The sequence below is a fragment of the Schistocerca serialis genome, chromosome 3 (genome assembly GCF_023864345.2).
Source record: "Schistocerca serialis cubense isolate TAMUIC-IGC-003099 chromosome 3, iqSchSeri2.2, whole genome shotgun sequence".
Taxonomy (NCBI): Eukaryota; Metazoa; Arthropoda; class Insecta; order Orthoptera; family Acrididae; genus Schistocerca; species Schistocerca serialis.
In genome coordinates this window covers 611,851,437-611,874,595 of record NC_064640.1, presented here as the reverse complement: position 1 = coordinate 611,874,595, position 23,159 = coordinate 611,851,437, and the positions used below count along the sequence as shown (strand labels likewise).

The 23,159-nt window shown below is 37.7% G+C and overlaps 1 protein-coding gene across 1 annotated transcript in view; it reads right to left on the bottom strand.

Annotated features, from left to right (window-relative positions):
• The window catches only part of LOC126470492 (voltage-dependent P/Q-type calcium channel subunit alpha-1A-like), a 72,250-nt gene that overhangs the window by 16,668 nt on the left and 32,423 nt on the right, over positions 1-23,159 (bottom strand). The window contains exon 2 of the mRNA XM_050098365.1: positions 7,307-7,390. Within this exon, the coding sequence (XP_049954322.1) occupies positions 7,307-7,390 (84 nt within the window). The remainder of the gene's footprint in view (positions 1-7,306; positions 7,391-23,159) is intronic.

Here is a 23,159-nt window from a genome sequence, read left to right as displayed (position 1 = left end):
AAAGTTGAGAGACACATTCAGAACGGCACTAAAATATTATCTATTTGGTTCACAAAAACCTATGCAAAAGTAATGAACATGATGCTAGGTGAGAGAGAGTTTTGCTTCTTTCTATCATTAATGAGCCCATCATTCTAATACTTAGACTCAATAACACAAAGACACAGTTGCATTGATTACAGAAAACATTATCTCTTAAGGGAGAGGGTGGAATAATATTGTTTGCTATACAAGTACAACCACTGTGAGAACATTAGAAATCGCCTCTAGCATCAAAGCACAGAAAAGAAAAAAGTTTGCATGTTCCACCCAGCTGTAAGTCCTGAGAGGGGAAGTTTTCACTATTTTATGCCTGTTTTCCACTGTTTTTGCGAAACACAAGTACATGAAAATATTTAGCTGCAGATTAATTTGTGGCTCTTTCAGCATTACTGGACACATGATCAGTTTATTTACTAAATAAAACTATAAAGTGTGTCCCAGCTAGTGCCTTGTACTGCAGATACAGTACATAGTAAAACTATCCTATGTGACACCAGGGCAGGTACGGAAAGCTGGCTGAAGCCAGAGATAAATTCTGCCGAAATTTTTACAAAGGCACAGACGGTGTTTAGAAAGAATAGATTGCATGCAACCGGTGGTGGCATGATTGTCGCTGTTAGTAGTAGTTTATCCTTTAGTGAAGTAGAAGTGGATAGTTCCTGTGAATTATTATGGGTGGAGGATACACTCAACAACTGAGCTAGGTTAATAATTGGTTCCTTTTACCAACTGAGAGAAAATCTGGAATACATTTCACAAAAATTTTCTCAGCCTGTTATAGTCTTAGGTGGAGATTTCAATTTATCAGATATAGACTGGGGCACTCAGATGTTTAGGACGGGTGGTAGGGACAGAGCATCGAGTGACATTATACTGAGTGCACGATCCGAAAATTACCTCGAGCAATTAAACAGGGAACCAACTTGTGGAGATAACATCTTGGACCTACTGATAACAAACAGACCTGATTTTTTCGACTCTGTAAGCGCAGAACAGGGAATCAGTGATCATAAGGCCGTTGCAGCATCCCTGAATATGGAAGTAAATAGGAATATAAAAAAAAGGGAGGAAGGTTTATCTGTTTAGCAAGAGTAATAGGAGGCAGATTTCAGACTACTTATCAGGGAAAAATGAAAATTTCTGTTCCGACACTGACAACGTTGAGTGTTTATGGAAAAAGTTCAAGGCAATCGTAAAATTTAGACAGGTACATACCGAGTAAAAATGTGAGGGACGGGAAAAACCCACCGTGGTTCAACAACAAAGTTAGGAAACTACTACGAAAGCAAAGAGAGCTTCACTGCAAATTTAAACGCAGCCAAAACCTTTCAGACAAACAGACGCTGAATGATGTCAAAGTTAGCGTAAGGAGGGCTATGCATGAAGCGTTCATTGAATTCGAAAGTAAAATTCTACGTACTGACTTGACAGAAAATCCTAGGAAGTTCTGGTCTTTCAGTAAGTGGATCGAAACAGCATATCCAGACACTCTGGGATGATAATTTCATTGAAACAGAGGATGAAACGTGTAAAGCTGAAATACTAAACACCTTTTTCCAAAGCTGTTTCACAGAGGAAGACTGCACTGCAGTTCCTTCTCTAAATCCTCGCACAAACAAAAAAATGGCTGACATCAAAATAAGTGTCCAAGGAATAGAAAAGCAACTGGAATCACTCAACAGAGGAAAGTCCACTGGACCTGGCGGGATACCAATTCGATTCTACACAGAGTACGCGAAAGAACTTGCCCCCCTTCTAACGGCCGAGTACCGCAAGTCTCTAGAGGAACGGAAGGTTCCAAATGATCGGAAAAGAGCACAGGTAGTCCCAGTCTTCAAGAAGGGTCGTCGAGCAGTTGCGCAAAACTATAGACCTATATCTCTCACGTTGGTCTGTTGTAGAATTTTAGAACATGTTTTTTGCTCACATATCATGTCGTTTCTGGAAACCCAGAATCTAATCTGTAGGAATCAACATGGATTCCGGTAACAGAGATCGTGTGAGACCCAACTCACTTTATTTGTTCATGAGACCCAGAAAATATTAGATACAGGCTCCCAGGTAGATGCTATTTTCCTTGACTTCCGGAAGGCATTTAATACAGTTCTGCACTGTCGTGTGATAAACAAAGTAAGAGCCTACGGAATATCAGACCAGCTGTGTGGCTGGATTGAAGAATTTTTAGCAAACAGAACACAGCATGGTGTTCTCAATGGAGAGACGTCTACAGACATTAAAGTAACCTCTGGCGTGCCACAGGGGAGTGTTATGGTACCATTGCTTTTCACAATATATATAAATGACCTAGTAGATAGTGTCGGAAGCTCCATGTGGCTTTTCGCGGATGATGCTGTAGTATACAGAGAAGTTGCAGCATTAGAACATTGTAGCAAAATGCAGGAAGATCTGCAGCGGATAGGCACTTGGTGCAGGGAGTGGAAACTGACCCTTAACATAGACAAATAAAACATATTACGAATACATAGAAAGAAGGATCCTTTATTGTATGATTATATGATAGCTGAACAAACACTGGTAGCAGTTACTTCTGTAAAATATCTGGGAGTATGTGTGCAGAATTATTTGAAGCGGAATGATCATATAAAATTAATTGTTGGTAAGGCGGGTACCAGGTTGAGATTCATTGGGAGAGTCCTTAAAAAATGTAGTCCATCAACAAAGGAGGTGGCTTACAAAACACTCGTTCAATCTATACTTGAGTATTGCTCATCAGTGTGGCATCCATACCAGGTCGGGTTGACAGAAGAGATAGAGAAGATCCAAAGAAGAGCGGCGTGTTTTGTCACAGGGTTATTTGGTAAGCGTGATAGTGTTACGGAGATGTTTAGCAAACTCCAGTGGCAGACTCTGCAAGAGAGGTGCTCTGCATCGTGGTGTAGCTTGCTGTCCAGGTTTCGAGAGGGTGCGTTTCTGGATGAGGTATCAAATATCTTGCTTCCCCCTACTTATACCTCCCGAGGAGATCACGAATGTAAAAGTAGAGAGATTCGAGCGGGCACGGAGGCTTTCCGGCAGTCGTTCTTCCCACGAACCATACGCAACTGGAACCGGAAAGGAAGGTAATGACAGTGGCATGTAAAGTGCCCTCCGCCACACACCGTTGGGTGGCTTGTGGAGTATAAATGTAGATGTAGATGAAACTCACTTTCACTCATATGATCCAGTTTCCCATTTACAAGATTAAAAAGACTGAGTACAGATTCCTTTGACAGACGAAATCTAGTTATAAATTCTTAGTCAATGTTTCCTTTCAAATAGTTGAGCCTACATCTCACTTTATTATCTCTTTTCACTCTGAAGAATAGTTCTGAAAAATCTCATCATTACTGTCCAATTCTGTAGCAAATTCTGACTGTTCGTCAAATACACTCCTGGAAATTGAAATAAGAACACTGTGAATTCATTGTCCCAGGAAGGGGAAACTTTATTGACACATTCCTGGGGTCAGATACGTCACATGATCACACTGACAGAACCACAGGCACATGCACAATGTCGGCACTAGTACAGTGTATATCCACCTTTTGCAGCAATGCAGGCTGCTATTCTCCCATGGAGACGATCGTAGAGATGCTGGATGTAGTCCTGTGGAACGGCTTGCCATGCCATTTCCACCTGGCGCCTCAGCTGGACCAGCGTTCGTGCTGGACGTGCAGACCGCGTGAGACGACGCTTCATCCAGTCCCAAACATGCTCAATGGGGGACAGATCTGGAGATCTTAATGGCCAGGGTAGTTGACTTACACCTTCTAGAGCACGTTGGGTGGCACGGGATACATGCGGACGTGCATTGTCCTGTTGGAACAGCAAGTTCCCTTGCTGGTCTAGGAATGGTAGAACGATGGGTTCGATGACGGTTTGGATGTACCGTGCACTATTCAGTGTCCCCTCGACGATCACCAGTGGTGTACGGCCAGTGTAGGAGATCGCTCCCCACACCATGATGCCGGGTGTTGGCCCTGTGTGCCTCGGTCATATGCAGTCCTGATTGTGGCGCTCACCTGCACGGCGCCAAACACGCATACGACCATCATTGGCACCAAGGCAGAAGCGACTCTCATCGCTGAAGATGACACGTCTCCATTCGTCCCTCCATTCACGCCTGTCGCGACACCACTGGAGGCGGGCTGCACGATGTTGGGGCGTGAGCGGAAGACGGCCTAACGGTGTGCGGGACTGTAGCCCAGCTTCATGGAGACGGTTGCGAATGGTCCTCGCCGATACCCCAGGAGCAACAGTGTCCCTAATTTGCTGGGAAGTGGCGGTGCGGTCCCCTACGGCACTGCGTAGGATCCTACGGTCTTGGCGTGCATCCGTGCGTCGCTGCGGTCCGGTCCCAGGTCGACGGGCACGTGCACCTTCCGCCGACCACTGGCGACAACATCGATGTACTGTGGAGACCTCATGCTCCACGTGTTGAGCAATTCGGCGGTACGTCCACCCGGCCTCCCGCATGCCCACTATATGCCCTCACTCAAAGTCCGTCAACTGCACATACGGTTCACGTCCACGCTGTCGCGGCATGCTACCAGTGTTAAAGACTGCGATGGAGCTCCATATGCCACGGCAAACTGGCTGACACTGACGGCGGCGGTGCACAAATGCTGTGCAGCTAGCGCCATTCGACGGCCAACACCGCGGTTCCTGGTGTGTCCGCTGTGCCGTGCGTGTGATCATTGCTTGTACAGCCCTCTCGCAGTGTCCGGAGCAAGTATGGTGGGTCTGACACACCGGTGTCAATGTGTTCTTTTTTCCATTTCCAGGAGTGTATATTGTCTAGACAACCTCTGTAATGAATCATGAAATCACAGGATAGCTTGTCCCAAGTTTATGCTACAGATGGGTGTTATTCCACAGAGGCACAAGAAATTTCCGATACTATTTCAAGACTAGAGATTAACAGGTAGTTATCCCATGATTATACAGCATTTGATAGTATGGACCATGCAATACTTTTGCACAAGATGGAACATTAAGGGATCAGGGAGAAAGGAAAATGTTATCCTCCAATGTCAATAAAAAGAAATGAGATTTCAGTCTGAGGCATCATGCAAGGTTGCACGGTGCCACATGGCTCTGTTCTGAGTGTGCTTTTCTTTGTATTTATATCAACACTCGATTACTAAATACGAAAACCAATTCAAAACAACTTCTCTTTGCAGATGACATAAGTGTTATTATGAGTGACATGGAATGTAATGTGAAAGATCTAGCTAATAAGGTAGTTGGTAACAACATCATTTGGCTTTCAGGTCACATATTAACGCATCGTATATGATTTCTGACACAAAACTCTTGTAAAAGCACTTTTTTTTTTTTGAGCCAAGGTGGTATAACAGTTAGTGAAGTTAATCATTATAAATTCTTAAGTCTGAGGATAAATGGAAAGCTTTCTGACATTCAAGAGCTTGTGCAAAAACTAAATGCTCCTATCTTCACTACCAATAATCACTGCTGTACCTGACACTGAAAAACTGAGGTTTGTTAACTTTGTTTACTTTCATTGTATTATTTCCTTTAGTGTCTGTACACTTGCCAAGAATTTTCTTAGCCTAGAAAAGGATGGTCAGGCAGATTTGTGACGTCGATTTTTTAAATTTGCATAGGCCTACTTTCAGGTGTCTCGGAATTCTAACATTCCAGTCCCTGTACATATATTCCATTGTGGGAGTTATTGTTGACATTACTGATTCATTCAGAAGGAACTCCAAAATTCATTCACAGAACACTACACAGAAAAATGATTTACACTTGGATAACACTTCCTTAAGCACTATACAGAAAGGTGTGCACTATTCAGCAGGTTTCATTTTCTGCCATCCAGCAGAACTGTTGTTAGATTGCATCTTCCATAAGCTTCCAGAAGAATTAAAAACAAAGAATGATAAACCCCCAGTCTTGAAAAGTAACCTGAGAAGTTTTGTTGTGGTATACTCTTTCCGTTATGTACAAGAGTTCCTCACAGTAGTTGAGAACTTTGCTTAGTAATGTGTTATTTGTTCATGCAGTCTCTCACATTTTATTATTTTTTATAGATCTCTGATTTATTTCCTTTGTAATTCTTCTAATCTACATTTTATAAACTATGTAGAGACTTACTCCATGGCCATGTAGCTATGGCTTACATGGTCACACATAATCCCACATAACCTGACAAATGAACAAAATAAGATGACTGAAGTATGCAACAGACATGGTGAATCTCTTGTAAGTACATCTACCACAGTGTAGTGTTCAGTTACTGAAATATGGAGGAGGACACATGATGGTACGCAGAGTATAATGCACAACCAATTCCTGACAACTTCTTCCAATTTTCATCATGATGGTATTTTGCTTCATAGTGGGAAGGACCAAACCATGTGGCTTACGAAACTGGGAGAGTCTAAAATCAAATGCCAAATGTACAACCAAGCAGAATCTGTCTTTAAAGACCTCACATGATGGTTTAATGCAAGAACAGACTGCCCCAAAATGCCCATAGAAATGTTTGCTTTATTACAAAACAGAGAGAACAAAACGACCACAGATATGAACTACAACATGAGGAAAAACCATTATGAGAAAAAAAAGAGAGAGAGAAGAAGATCTGTTGTCAAGTCATTAATGGTAAAAGAGTATGTATATACAGTACCTTGCACTAATAAACAAACAGAAAATTAACAATAGCTATTCTGTGTATAAAAGGAGAACATAATTTACTGTATAATTCAGAATAATGACAAGACATGTGGAACTCTAGGTTTCCCCCATAGGCAAAACATCTAATCATTATACATGACTAGTCAAAAAGGCCTTCAAAGGCACTTAATTATAGCCATTTTATTCATCTAATGTATATTTCTCAATTGTTAGACACATAAACATAAAAAGAGAAAGAAAATGAAAGATTTAGAGTTCTACCTCCTCCAGAAATCTCAGCCCATTATTGGAACTCAACTCTATTCTTATAGACAAACCATGGCTCTTTAACCGTGTTTGGTTCTTTAAAATATCATAGAATTGTAGCCGTTCATCATTAATGATTTATAAGGAAGCAGAAAAGTCATGCTTTCTAGTAGATTGTCAGACTTTTGCCCTTTTATCACTGCTGTTATTACAGTATGTGTAAAATACATGTAACAGTTTCTTAAATTGTACTATGTGTATAACATTTTGAAGTGTGGATGCTTTGTTATAAATAAACCTTCAAATCCTCTATTTATTCTAAAATTAGTAGGAAGGTAGTCATTTTAATACTCACCCCAAATTCAATAACTAAAACATCTACAATGCTGCCAATAACAGTGATGAAGTCAAATGTATTCCAAGGATCTTTGAAGAAATTCTGTAACCAACGCATACATAAGAAGTTTATTTCATATATTTAATTACAAGACTATGCCTAAACCAGTTAGTATCATGCTGATAAAGAAATGAGACTGAATGATGGACAGTGCTAAATGTACTGACATTTCAAAAATTTCTTAAATTTGCTCATCAGTATTTAAATATGTCAACAGATGACAGCATCATTTTCCAGTTTTGTCTCTGTTAAAAATATTGTGCTACACAGAAAAGACATTTATTTATTCCTTCACATTCTGTTTCTGTATCCAAAAATTTGAGAAAATATATAAATGTTTCTGATGCCCATCACTCAGTCAATATTCCTTGTGATCAGAATAAGAAGAGCCTCGAGGCTTGACATAAATTAACATTTGTTTCTTGCCCATAACAATGCAGATTAGTGCTAGAGCAACCATTACAAACCAGAATCAAAAACTGCTACTACTCATAGGAATGTATGAAACACTCAAGAGTATATCACTAGCTATCCAAATTGTATGGAATGAATAATACCACAGTATGATACTGCAGATAAGTCATTGGTTACTCAAACTGTATTTTCGATACATTACAAAAAATATAAACCACAAAAAATATAGTGAATTAAATTAATCGACATACATGACCAGCTTTATATATATATTTTTTCTCCTGTCACTGAGGAAATGAAGACTTCAGTTTAAAAGTGAAATTAACATTTTTAACATCATTTTGGTACATAAAACTGTATGAATTAAGATAAAATTTTTTTTTTATCAGCACTCATTCCATATACACAATATGAAGTTTCTGCTGCTGACACTTTTACCCACAATAAAAATAAAACTAGCAGCTACTGATGCACTCCAATGAAATTATTTAGAAAATCTGGTAAATTGAAAGACTTGTTCTATAATATTTTCATAGAGAGATAAAAAATATTTGGTGAGTTAAAATCAAATCATGAAACTACAAAAATAGTGACAATTTCAATCAGGCAGCAAATATAAGTAATTGATGTACCTAGTCACAATATTTAAGCATGCCCTCAAAACTTAACAGTGATAAAATTAAAACAAGCTACATTTTAAACAGTATATATGGGTAGGAAACTAAGAGAATAGGAACGTTGTAGGTTCAAACAATTTTAGCATTTACGCATTACAGCCGCATATGTGGAAATATTCATAATCTGCCCAATAAACTACTCAAAGAATTATAGGGCCACTTTTTGAAACCCTATCAGTGTGACCATTGCACTGCAGAAGAGTGAAATTTGCCTCAAAGGTGCTTACAACCTTCCTCTGTAATAATGTAAAAAGCATGGGACCCTGCGACGTCACTTCATGGCTCAACGCTGCTTCAAACAGCAAGGTGTCAACATATCCTAAAAAAGGCCAGAGCTCATCTGTTCATGTGAGATGTAAGGTGGGTTGCATGGCACCAAATTTCACCCCAATTATGCCCCAATGCCACCATGGATGTGTCACATGATGGGAAGGTTGTCACCCCCCATCCCCCTCACCCTCATCTCATCCATTCTATTTATGTTTCTGCGATGGAAGTCAGAAACCAATTCCCAGTGTTTAAATCACACCGTTTTCATTGGGTGACTGAGGAAAACCATTTCAGACACACCACTGCTTGGCATGGACACAGAAAGATCTCATGAGGTGGCATTCAGGGCGCCACCAAAACCATTCCTTTGACACTGCAGACACCCCCGCCCCCCTTTCCCGAAGGATTTAATCCTCCTCTATGAACAGCATGGTGCTGCAGCTCCATTGAACTTGTTACATTGACATATGCATGAAAATAAAATGGCAAAGGGTCCAAGGGCCCCTAAAACCCACATTTTGGCAACACTCTCGATGCCACCTGCACACATTTGTTGAGCACTTTAAAAAAGCATCAATTTGTACCTTCTAATAATGTGTTTGGGACACTGACAGTCATGGTTTATGAATTTTCATATTTTGACTACAACTCTTAAGTGACTTCCTTGTTCCTTGCAGACTGAAATGTCTGCCGCTGCTGATAAACCTGCATGATGTGATGTGGCAATATAAACATGGCCAGTTGTTTCACAGACTGACACTTGTTTGATATGCTTGAAAGAAATCATCCCCTTCTGCACTTCAACATATTAACTATGTAGCTCATACTTTACATGGTGAACATAACAGGCATTGCAAATGCGTCATCTTCATGGACAGTCTGAAGAATAATCTACATTCTGTAACCAGTTGAGCATCATGCTGCACCATGTTCTATGCCACCTACTGACACATGAAGTTACTATACACCTTGATACACTAGAGTACAACTTCGGTGTAAACTTATTTGAAGAAAGTAATGATGTCGAACTGGTCTCGTATCATTCACATATTGCTGAACGTAGGGTTACTGGAGTATGAAAGGACTCTAATTTGCTAATGATGCAATCTAAACATTCTTCAATGAATTCTTACCATAAGTGACTTTGCAGGCAAGAGGATTTGAAAAATTACTGCAAAAAATATTAATAAAACTAACAAACTGCAGCGATGGATTACCGACTGGAATTTGAGGAAAAAAGGTCTTATGAGCAAGTGTCTGCCACGGTAGATGGTGCTGATGAATGAAAGCTCTTCTGACCACGTGCCATGTGTTCCTTGTGTGTTACAGGCTGGATGATTAATGCACTGTACTGGTCAAGATGGTGTTTGTGTATGGCCAGGCAGATGGAAACAGTTGAGAGGCAACACAGCTATATCAAAGCACAGCTATACCAAAACAAGTACCTTAAAAAAGCAACCATATCACACAACATTTCCAGCCCTTTCTGGGCGTTTGTGTGATTATGGGTCCTTTCAGAGAGACAAACATGGAGGGAGGCAGTGGACTGAGCGTACGTCAGATTTGGAGGACCAGGTTCTGCACGATATTGAAATGAAACCTAATACACGCTCCAGGCAAGTGGCTTGCCAACATGGTGTAAACCAAAAGTGCAATTATGTGTATCCCAGGATAACCACTAATCTCCCTGTCACCTGCAATGAGTGCAGGGCTTATCAGCGGTGGATATTCCACTATGGGAAGGATTTTGTTGATGGTTTTTGCACCAGACCATCACAATTATTGGATTTCTGTCATCAGCAACTGATGATGCAACGTGTGAACACATGCATTGCATCCCATGGAGACCACTGTGAACATCTGTTGTAATGTGGACGTGATGCAGCTCTGTACTGTGTTCCAGGACAATTTGTTGCCTTTGCACGCACACCGTCCATTTCCAGACACATGTTCATAGGACCTTTTTTCCTCCATTTCCAGTCACGAGTCCATCCCTGCAGTTTATCAGTTTTATTAATGTTCACCATGTATAAATTAAAAACAAATATGAATCAATACATTCACAATGAAGATGTCTTTTCACACCCTCAATATGGCTATTTAAGCCACATACTATCCCATTTTGTTTGTTTTAGTAATTGTTAAGTCGAAAAGAACAGTGTGCGCACGCGTGTGTGTGTGTGTGTGTGTGTGTGTGTGTGTGTGTGTGTGTGTGTGTGTGTGTGCACGTGCGTGTGTGTGTGTGTGTGTGTGTGTGTGTGTGTGTGTGTGTGTGGTTCCTACATGCAAATGTGTGTTCCATGTGAGCCATGAAATAAAAGAATCACTAAATGCCCTAGATTGTCTTCAGACTGCCGTATACTGTCTTGACTATTGTTTATATTATTAGTTTCTCCACATCTGGGTGATTCTGATCCCACAACTGTGTTCAATTAATGAAAAGGCATTCCAGTTGCTTTTTTTAGAACTTTATTAAGTTCACAAGTGCCCGAGCCATTCTACACCTTGACAGGTATGCGTGGTTCAAATTTTACTCATCAGAGGTCGTACCTCTACTCTTGATTTGGACGCCTCATTTATTGCAACTGTTTCACACCTTATTAATTCAAATAATAAACTTCAGATTTTATTTGAAAAACATCCAAATGTAATTCTGAAAAACAGAAGGTAACGCATGTTAACAGTTTTTCAGATTCTATGTATTTATATTTATGAAATATCCATTTTCTAATGACAGCATTGGGCACAAAAATTTTTAAAATCTACTTGACTTTTTCTGTTTTATTCTATCTAAAACATGTAATGTAATTCTGAAACAAATCAAGTAACTCTCTTTAAGTTGGACCATGTTAACAGTTTTAAAGTATCAGATTGTGCAATTTTTATAATTATGACATTCCCATTTTTCTGATGATGTCATTGGGTGTGAAACTTTTTAAAATCCACTCACCTTGTACTGTTTCTATCATTTGATATTGCTTCTCTACAGCATAATATAAGTTGTGCATTATTTCTGCACTTGTACTTTCCATATCTAAGCAATGCCTCTTATCTCCTATTATAAGGAAACAAAAATATTTATATGCCCATCATATTATGTATGAACATATACTTCAGATACACATGATAATGGCATAATGTAAAGGCCAAAAGTGGTCATTTGAACTTAATAAAGTTCTAAAAAGAAGCAACCGGAGTGGCTTTCCATTTATTGAATATATGGTCACTTACAAGTGTTGCTCTTTCATTTACAGTAAGGTCATTGTACTATACTATGTTCAGTGATATGCTGTGTATGTTACTAAAACATCTAGTTCAAACTTAAGAACTGAATAATTAGGTACAAATGAATTATTTCTTTATCACGTGCCTTGCCCTTAAGAAAATGGTATAACAATGCCACTCATATAAGTAAACTATGGGCAATCATTACTAGGAGTATAAATAAATGAACTCTTTTTCTTCATTGACTGAAGAAAGATCAGTATATAAGGTTAAGGTTTAACTAAACTACCATCTCATTTTTTTTCTCCCAAACTTTTTCAAAAGTTTTTAAAATATTACTGCAGTAAATCATTTCAGCAACTAGAAAGACTTAAGTATAACATGGTTCAGCAATTAAAATATAGAAAAATATAGTTTATTTTAGGACATGTCCCAAAAGGAAATAGGAAGCTTATATGACCTTACAAAACCATTAATTAGCATGAACCCCTCTGTGCTCATCTATACATCATACAGATACCATATTAGTGGCAATTTTTGACATAGTTTATATTGGTATTTAGCAGAGAAGAGTAAAAGGTAGCAGAAACATCATGTAAAGGAAATTATTTATCACAAAAAATAAGAATTCCTTAGGAAGTCCCACAAGATTGATATTAGGCTGTATACTGCTTTATTTTATGCAGATGATTTACAATTATAAATTACCAATCAGTTTTACTGCATGTTATAGACACCCTCAACAGCTTGGAACAGAAGTCTGATGTAAATGAAACAAAATTAACCATGACCAACATTCACCTAAAACACCTCAAATATTAAAAACCAAAATCAAATTTCTTACAAAATTTAAAAAACAGATGCGCAAGGTAGACCTCCCACCACATGTGTGCATGCAAGCGCCTTGCGTGCACGTGCACGCACACGCGCGCTCGTGCGCCCACACACACACACACACACACACACACACACACACACACACACACAGTCAGCAGCTCTCCTTTTGAAAAGTAAATCTGTCAAGGTCTTCACACATACTCTACCAAGCAAACCAATTGAACAACCTCGCATTTCTAATGACATTAGTGTCTTGTGCTACTGACACATACTCAAGGAAGATTAGCACAGATACTCTGAGTCTGTTGTAAGAGGGGGATTTGTTTTTTTTTTTTTTTTCTTTTGTTTGTAATAGGGTATTATCATTACAAAAATACACTTATTAGAGATATGTGTAACATAAACCCTAGAAATTTCTGCCAACCATCATTTATTAGACTAAATACTTTACTATTCAGTATCTTTAAATTTGTGTTTAGCTTCAAACATGGCAGTCCAGTATTATTCACAGGAAAACATCCTCAACATGCATATAAAACTATGAAGAAGAAAAATTTCATATTTTCTTCTCTTAGATTAAAATTTTATTCCAAGATTCCACAGTACATGCTCATGAAAATCCATAACACATTCAAAGAAAGAAACAAATGTCTACAGTAGGTGTTACTATTTCAGAAGGAAATGTTACACTATATCGTTATTAAAAAATGCTGTTACACATTAGCAAAATTTTGAAGCTTTCATAGTATTATCATTGAATAAAAGGTACGTAAATGTTGATAAATTTCTATATTCGTTATTTATATTTTTCTGTAGATGTGTTACTCATCTTTAAGAAAGACTAAATCATCAGACCGTCCTGTAAATTACAACAGTATCCTACAAATCATCATATTATAATACTTGTTTCGCACAAGTCTCCTTTAAATTACATCAGTGATTAAACTGTAAATGAATAACAAAATCCTGATTCTCATTGAGCAGTTAAGTTACCACTGAATCAAATCATTCTCAATTGGTAATTGGGGTGAAAACTTCCAAGGAAATTTAAACTGTTCTCCAAAAATCTTGTTAAACATATAGTGAGACGAAAAACCTCCAATCATTCAATTAGATTATCAGCAATAACATAGACACTAGTACTAATTAAAAAAGTAGAAAGAGGAAATAATATCAGTTGTTTATCTCCCATAACCCAACAACAGAAAATGATATAAGAAGTGATTGACAAATAAAAGAATTTCAGTATAAATAGTATTAGAATGAAAAGCAGTCATGTTCAACACTGAATGACTAACTACTATCTATCCATTTACAAGTCTGTAGCCACCATTGCAAATATTATTGAGAGGAATCTGCAACATGTAGGTCAAACTTATTCTCATTCCTAAGAACATATTAAATGAAAATGCTTCTTATGTGGGAAAATGATTCCTGGATTCATAGCATGGAATGGTTTTTGCCCCCCTTTGATACATTTTATCAATGTAGACAACTGCCATTGAAGTAAATGTCTCATCAACTGTTTTCAACTAGATGTGCAGTTATTTGAAAGCATATTAGTCTGGTGTGACTTGACATAGTTTCCCAGTCAAACAAATATCAGGAAACCTCTTACCATACATCAGACTAACCATGCATCAGACTCTCTCTCTTGTAAGCTGTTACTCTTTTTACATCAGGTTGTAAATTAGATAAATGCTGAATATGCCTTAAAAATTCCTGGACTACAACATTGAAATATTTTTCTGAGAAAAGAACATAGTAACCCTTACTGGTCTCCTTTGAACTGATGAGCGTCTTCATTACACTGAAACTAAATATAATATATGGTTCTGTTACATGGTAATTGATTTGTCATAAACATTTCCCAGTTCATGAAAATTATTACCCTGAATCACTAATCCCCCTCAACCATGCACGGAGCACACTTTACTAACAATGTCCATGACAATGATAGGAGAGGCTAATGCTTTTACACTCCCCCCTCCAGTTTTTTTTTCACTCTAGGTAATAAAATCTTAAAATCTTCTTGCTTCTAGTGTCACTACCTATTTTCTTTTTGTACAAGGATGTTCATCATTCCTGTTGTGATTGTCCAAACACCTGTAAACTGAGAAACACTTTTTTCATGCAAATGAAATTATTTTATTTTTTTTTCTGTTGTAGTACTTATTTAACCTCATTTTTCTCTTAAAATTATTAATCCAATTGTCTGACTACAGTAACAGTGAATACATGTGTCTCATTTTTAGTTTACTGATGGAAGGAATGTGAAAATTTTAATATCTTATCAATATGAAGGTCAGTAGATACTGAATTTATCAATAAAAGAAAAGTCCCCCCCCCCCCCCCCCTCTCTCTCTCTCTCTCTCTCTCTCTCTCTCTGTGTGTGTGTGTGTGTGTGTGTGTGTGTGTGTGTGGTGTGGTGTGGTGTGGTGTGGTGTGTGTGTGTGTGTGTGGGTGGGTGGGTGCATGCGCGCGTGCGTGTGTGTTTTCTTCACTTTGCTCTAATATATTAATATACATTGAGAGACGAGGCAGAATAACAGTAACAATAACTTTAAACCTGAAGCTGGGTTATGTTCTTAAACTGCAATTTTTTTTTATTCCATGCACACTAATTAAAAATTGAGTTAAGGACATTTCACATTCACAATGAGAAACACGTGGTGCAAAATATTTCCCATTAACTGCTGAAATGGTGTGCTCCATGTCTCAGGATTTAATGACATGGTCAAAATGTTTCAAAATATCACTTTCCCATCCTGTGGGTGATTTTTTTCTCACATGGTGAGTACAAGATTTGACATCATCATGGTCATGTGCCATTTAAACTTCTGTACTTCATGGTTGATCTTTCCAATATAGCAGTTACCTGTAAGTCAGCTTAGCATGATTATGTATTTATTGCCAGCCAACTGCTTTTAAATAACACAATTCTCTTGCCAGATGATGAAAGCTCAATTCTCTTTCCAGATGATGAGAGCTCTGGTGTTGTACCCAAAGTGAACTTTTGTGTGATTTACATAACAGGAAATAAAATGAAGAAAAAATTATGCTTTCATTATCTAACTAGCTTGAATTTAGAAAATTTAGTATGTGTTTTAAAGGTATAATGCTGTTTTCTGTTAAACAACTTTACCGGTACTACATAATGAAAAAAAGTTTTGTTATAAGTAAATTTTCATGGAATTAATAAACACGGTGAACATTAATGAAACTGACAAACTGCAAGGATGGATTCTTGACTGGAAATGGAGGAAAAACGTTTCTATGAACATGTGTCCTGAAATGTGTCATTGCTATGGTAGATGGCACTGACGAATGACAGTTCCTCTGACCACGTGCCACGTGTTCCTTGGGTGGTGTACTGTAAGCAACAGAATAGTCTGATATTTATGTCAGAAACAAGCTGAGATGGTGTTTACATATGGTAAAACAGTTGGAAATGGTCGAGAGGCAGCAGGGCTATACAAAAACAAGTACCCTCACATGTACAGTAAATAGGTGTAAAGCTAAGGGCAGTATCAACTTACTTCATCAAAATATCAGGGGAATAAAAAATAAAGTAGATGAACTATTAGTGTGTTTAGATGACCTCAAAAATAAGAATGAGATTGATGTGCTCTGTCTGCCTGAACACCATGTAACTGTGGGCATGGATAGTGTCAGTATAAGTGGGTATAATTTAGCATCTTACACTTGTAGATCTAGGATGGATAAAGGAGGAGTTGCCATTTTCATAAAACATGGGTATAAATCCAAAACTGTAGAAGTAAGCAAATTTTGTGTTGATCAGCACTTTGAGGTTTGTGCATGTGAACTTCAGCTAGATCATGTAGTATTGATATTAGCAATAGTGTACGGGTCCCCATTAGGAGACTGGGAGCTATTCTTAAAAAAGTTTGACTCCATATTATGCTGTCTGCCAGACAAAAAGAAGAAGTTATTATTCTGTGGTGATTTCAATGTAAACTTCCCAAATAATTCTGAGAGGAAAAGTGAACTAGAAGTGTTATTAACAACATATAACTTAGAATCAGTGATCAATTTCCCTACACATATAGCTCAAGACAGTAGCACACTAGTAGATAATGTATTTGCACAGAAAGAGGATGAAACACAAACACATGCTTTCCCTGTGGTAAATGGATTGTCAGACCATGATGCACAACTGATTAACTTACAAAACCTAACAGGGTGTACAGTTCGAAAACCATTAAGTAAAAGTGTAAGGTCGCTCAACCCGATATCTATAGAGTACTTCAAAGAAAGCTTTAGATATATTAATTGGGGAGATGTATATAATGAGCCAAATGCTAATGATAAATTTACATCCCTCTTTGAACATTGTTTCCCAAAGAAAATTATTAAATGTAACACCACACACTTTTCAAAGAAACCTTGGATTACTACAGGTATTAAAGTGTCTTCAGAAACAAAGAGGAAACTTTATGAGACAGCAAGAACTAGTAAAGATCCAGAAGTAGTTTTACACTATAAAAATTATTGTAATATACTGAGAAAAGTTGTAAGGAAATCAAGAAATATGTATGTTAGAGAAGCAATTAACAACTCTGGCAATAAAATAAAATCAATATGGAATGTTGTTAGAAAGGAGACAGGAAAAGTAACCACTGGGGTAGGTAGTATTAAGGAGAACGAGACCATCATAACCAACAGTACACAAGTAGCTAATGTATTTAACAATCATTTCTTAAGTGTAGGAGAAAAAATTGGTGAGAACAGTTCAAAAGAAAAAGCCAGGCAGTACGTGGAAGAGTTTGTTTTGAAAAAAAAATTTAGTCAGATTAAACTTCACCTAAAAACCTCCTGTGAAATACTATTAAAAAATCTTGTTTCATATGTGCATTTCTTGTGCACTTGACACATTCCACATCATAACAGCTACCGTACCGTGTGATTAATCAATGGAACACGCAACCAACTAACAAACTGATACCAACCACATCAAGCAACATTTCAAGCCCTTTTTCAGCATTTGTGTGATCATGAGTCCTTTCAGACAGACAAACATGAGGGAGGCAGCAGATTGGGCGTACACCAGATTTGGAGGTCCAGGGTCTACAGGATATTGAAACAAACCCTAGTACAAGCTCCAGACAAATGACCTGCAATGTGGTGTAAGCCAAAGTATGTTTATGTGTATCTTGCATGGCAACCTACTATCCCTATCACCTGCAGTCCCATATGGGCCACTCTAAACATCAGTTGTGACTTGGATGCAATGCAGCTCTGCACTGTGTTCTGGAACAATTTGTTGTCATTGCACACACACCGTTCATTTCCAGACACATGTTCATGGGACCTTTTCTCCTCCATTCCCTGCAGGCTGTTGGTTTGATTAATGTTCACCCGGTGTATTAATGTCTGTATTAATATTACACTGATAATATGTTTATAGGACAGGCTTTAACTTTTTGTATACATACAATCATAAAGTAATAAAGCATGAAAATCATGTGCATGAAAAATGTCCTTCCAGAAAGTAATACATTGCCACGATAACTTATATGTGACCCCTTCACATTTTGATTTCAATATCCTTTACTAATGTAATAGTATTACACAGAAGATCAGAAAACTATGAACAAAAAGTTTAACAGAACTAAATGTTGTAGCAAACTGAATGTCACTTTCACAAAGACAAAAGAAGTTCTAACTTTTGGAATTGTGGATTTCTCTAAACGGAGAGTATCATGAAAATTTATAGAGAAAAAAAGAATTTTTCAAATAGTTAAGACAGCGTGTCTATTCTTCTCCATGTTCCATCTTCTGTTTACCAAAATCAAGAACACATTGGTTTCAGAAAACTTTCACTTTTCTATGAATGATTGTCAATTTCCTTGGTTATCTTTACCTGGTTGAGTTTTATTTTTGGAACTCATTATGAGTCTATTCTTCTAATTCCAGTTGTATACAACATGCATATACTGACCAACCAGAACACTGCTTGAGTTTCTCTACTTAAACTGTAATTCCATATGCAAACTGTGTTATCATTCCCAAGTCACTGAGAATTTTGTTCTTGAGACAATAGCTGTTAACTTCATTTCAATTATCTGATGTACTTGAGAAAATACCAAGAAATGTCTAAGATCAAATAGTTACCTGTCAACACCAGCATTAATATTGAAAAGGAAATGTTCAGTACATCAGTTTTCTGTATTAGTTATTTTCTCACATTTTATCGGTCATAATTGTGGCAGTGTGGCTTCAAGGTGAATGTGTTCACAAAAAAATCATTATTAAATAGCTGGTGATGCAAACATAATTATGTCTCATAGGCATTTCAGTCATCTTCTCAGTCCTGATCTGTTTTGTGTAACTGCACTGCATACTGTATCTGTAGTCCTTAGTCATTGTTATGTCCTCTGTAGAGTTACTCATCTCCAGAACAATGACTACTGATATCAAATGTAAGTTACATAATTTCCACATGTCTCATGTTATGTGTGGACAGGCATGTGTCCATACATACATACACATGTTGAATGTTACAAATATAATCTTACATGTTGAATGTTACAAATATAGTCTTGCACACACCAGTCAGCTTACAAGCACAATTTTCCCAACAGGTCATGTAGGCAAAATCCTTACTGACAGCTAGGTTACTAGTCCTTGCAAATTTGTTCAACAGCATACTGTGCACTTTTCTGTACCCATACATAAACGTAGCAATTATGACATGTTGTGAAAGTTGTGCTTCGACACACCACCAATGCCACACATCTGAAAATGACCTAAGGCTGAAACTGGCCAGTAATGCAATTTATATGCATGGTGTATTAAAGGAATCAAACTGATAGCCTACAGTGATTAAAATGGTTCCATCATTTAGATGAAACATATGTTATGTTATTGTTCCACAGTTTGCATTATCTCATGGCCAGTTGAATACCTCTCAATTTTTGCCTCATACAGACAATTTTGAACATGGGTAGGGAGATCTTTCAAATGTTTCATATACTTCTCACAAGAGGAGACTGCAATTAACAATCTTATGATTTTGATTCTCAATCATTATGACTCAAATCTAACTGTAATACATTGTGATTTAGATCTTTAACATATGTTGTTGTCTTTATGGTTTGATGCAGCTGTCCATGCTCCTACAGCCAGTGCAAACCTCTTAATCTCCAAACAACAACTCCAACCTGTATCTTTCTGAATCTGCTCACTGTATCCATCTCTTGGCATCCCTCTATGATTTTAACCCCCTCCCCCCCCCCCCCCCCCCCACTTCCCTCCAATACTAAGCTGGTGATACCTTGATGCATCAGAATGTGTCCTATCATTCCGTCCCTTCTTTTGGTCAAGTTGTGCCACTAATATCTTGTCTCTCCATTTAATCATCAGCATTCTTCTGTAGCACCACATTTTGAAAGCTTCTATTCTCTTTTTATCTGAACTGTTTGTTGTCTGTGTTTCACTTCCATACTTGGCTACACCCCAGACAAATATCTATGTGTGTATAAAGTTTCACACATTTCAAACCAAGTGCTGGCCTTTCACTTAGTGCAGTTACATACCTACTGAGATGGATGTTGCAGATGTGAATATATCATCACCTTTCTTTCATATTTCATATGGGCAAGTAAAACTATCTATTAAAACTGAAGTTTAAATTTAGTTTCTGCAATAATTATAGGATAATCATAATAATTATATGAATGTCCAAAAGAACAGACACCACGCATTCATATAACCTGATCGGCCTAGCTGGGCAATGGATCCACCTTCTTCAGTGTGGATGCACAAATACATCCGACATCCTACGGGAATCTCTGAGAGCAAACATGGAGGAAATGAACAGGGACTGATGGGGATATGAATCGGCTGTGAGGTGTGCCAAGATAGTCCATGTAGTTGCAATAACACTGTGTCCCAAATTGCTCAGGGGTTCACTGTGTCCTGGATGGCTCAGTGGTTAACACATATGCCTAGTAAGCAGGAGATCCCAGGTTTGAACCTTGGTCCAGTACACGTTTTCACTTGTTATTCCACATACAGTCCCAATGCAACTGACAGCAGTGATCCCCCTCCTTTTCCTTTTCTTTCTTCCTCTCTCCACCTTCAATTTACATTTAATAATAATATATGTAAGAAATTAGAAATTTGTGATAAATTCTATGAGACCAAACTACTGAGGTCATTGGTCCATAGGCTTACACACTACTTAACCTAACTTACACTTATGCTGAGGACGAAACACACACACACACACACACACACACACACACACACACACACACACCTGCATATCTACATCTGAGGGAGGACTCAAACCTCCGACGGGTGGAGCTGTGCGAACCGTGGCAAAGCGCCCCAGAGCGCACGGTTATCCCGCTCGGCAATATATGTAAGAATAATAAATTATTGTGTGGGTATAGATAGTCATAATGCATATACTTTCATATTTTTTCCTGGAAAATGTCTTGCTTTTATAAGTACAACAGAAGCAACCAAGTGATGTAGTGGTAAGTACGCTGGACTCACATTCAGGACAACGGTAGTTCAAATCCCCATCTGACGTCCCTTATTTATGTTTTCCTTTATTTCCCTAAATTGCTTAAAGCAAATTCCAGGAAGGCTCCTTTGAAAGGACATGGCTGATTTCCTTCCGCATCCTTCCTTAATCTGAGTTGGTACTCCACTTCCAACGACATTGATGTCAACGGGACATTAAACGCTGATCTTCCTTCCTTCCTTCTTCATAAAAGAATTCAAAACATATAAATTTCCTGTACTATCTCATTGAATAAGACATTTTCGTACACACACCTTTCTTTTTCTTTCTTTCTTTCTTTCTTTGTTTTTGCCTAATAGTTACACATCTCTGCATAATTAATTCTGCAACATACTAGCAAGTAAACAACAGCATGTCTAAACAGTTTAGCAGGTGACTGATTACAAATAAGGATTTGGATTGTTATGGTATCAACTCAGTTATGCTAGTTCCATTGTGTTTCTTGGGCTGAAACATGATTTTGCAATCTACTCCATTGTTTTTAGACATGTTGCTGTATACTTGGTTTGTACTTAAATTAACTGCACAAACACATTTTCAGGAATATAAATCAAGTTTCTTGTCCAGCAACAACTGAGCAGAAGAAATATGCATGTACCAAAATGTCTTTTATTCAAAGTCCATGGTTAAGGAAATTTATATATTTCAGATGCTTTCATGACACTTACTACCCAATGCACTGTCATAGTGAATCAGGCAGAAATATACACATTAAAATTATATCCATCTCCCTCACCCCTATAGTTTATTATTTCAACCCATATCAATATCTCTTTCCTGAAATTTTGTAACAGTTGCTGCTTTAATGTAAGCAAACCTTTTTAAATGAATTTGGTAATGTTCTGTAGGTAATTCATGCAATTCTCATTTTGTGATACATATTCCATCACCAGCTATGAGATGATTTTGGCATTGGTGTCACATAATGATACATTTTGTCATCTGCAGGCTGAATTAAAAATCCACTTTGATTCTCAAGCATGTAGAGCTGTGAATAGAAAATCTGAAATATACTGGTGAGAACACAGTCCCCTAGGTCAGCTGTGCATTAAGAATCAAGAGAATAGAAACAGCAATATAAAAGTCTGTCATGGCCTACTGATAAATGTAAAATGTGTGAATCAATAGCAGTGGTTATTTTGGGGAAAAAAACTCTACCAGCTGTGGTGTGTTTCTATTAACAACTTGAAATTATCACTAATAAGTCTGATAACTTCTTCTAGATTATGCAAATAATTTTCATCCAGTTCGCAGCTTTGTTGTCATTTGTAGAGATGGTTTAGCTATATTTGGCATTACAAATGTTTAATGAAATAACAGAAATATGTGACAGGAACACAGCACCTTTGCAATGTGGTAACGTGGGTCATTATGACAATGAAATTTGTGTTTGCTATTGGGTTGAAGACAGCTAGTCTGAAATACACAATGTAGATTTATTACATAACTGACTTTAACATGAATAAGCAAAAATTTGAGAGCAATCTGTCATTCAACAAAGCCAAATTTTGGGACTGTGATGCACTTTAACGAATTTATACAGCATTGCCACTGTGTCAGTTATACTGTAAGTAATGTTGCTCATCATGACAGCATGAATATCTCAGAGCAAGACATATACCATGAACTGCAGCAGTGAACAAATACTACATCTCAGTAAGTGCTTTGTGGACACTGAAGAATATTGTTGAAGAGAACCATATAAGGACTGCAGGTATATGAGTACAGCATGATTAAAGAAATAGACTACATCTTAATTTTAAAAAGTATTTTATATTTATTGCACTGGTACAGTGGAGAAAAAAAAATTGCAGAAGTGAAGCTCTCCTTT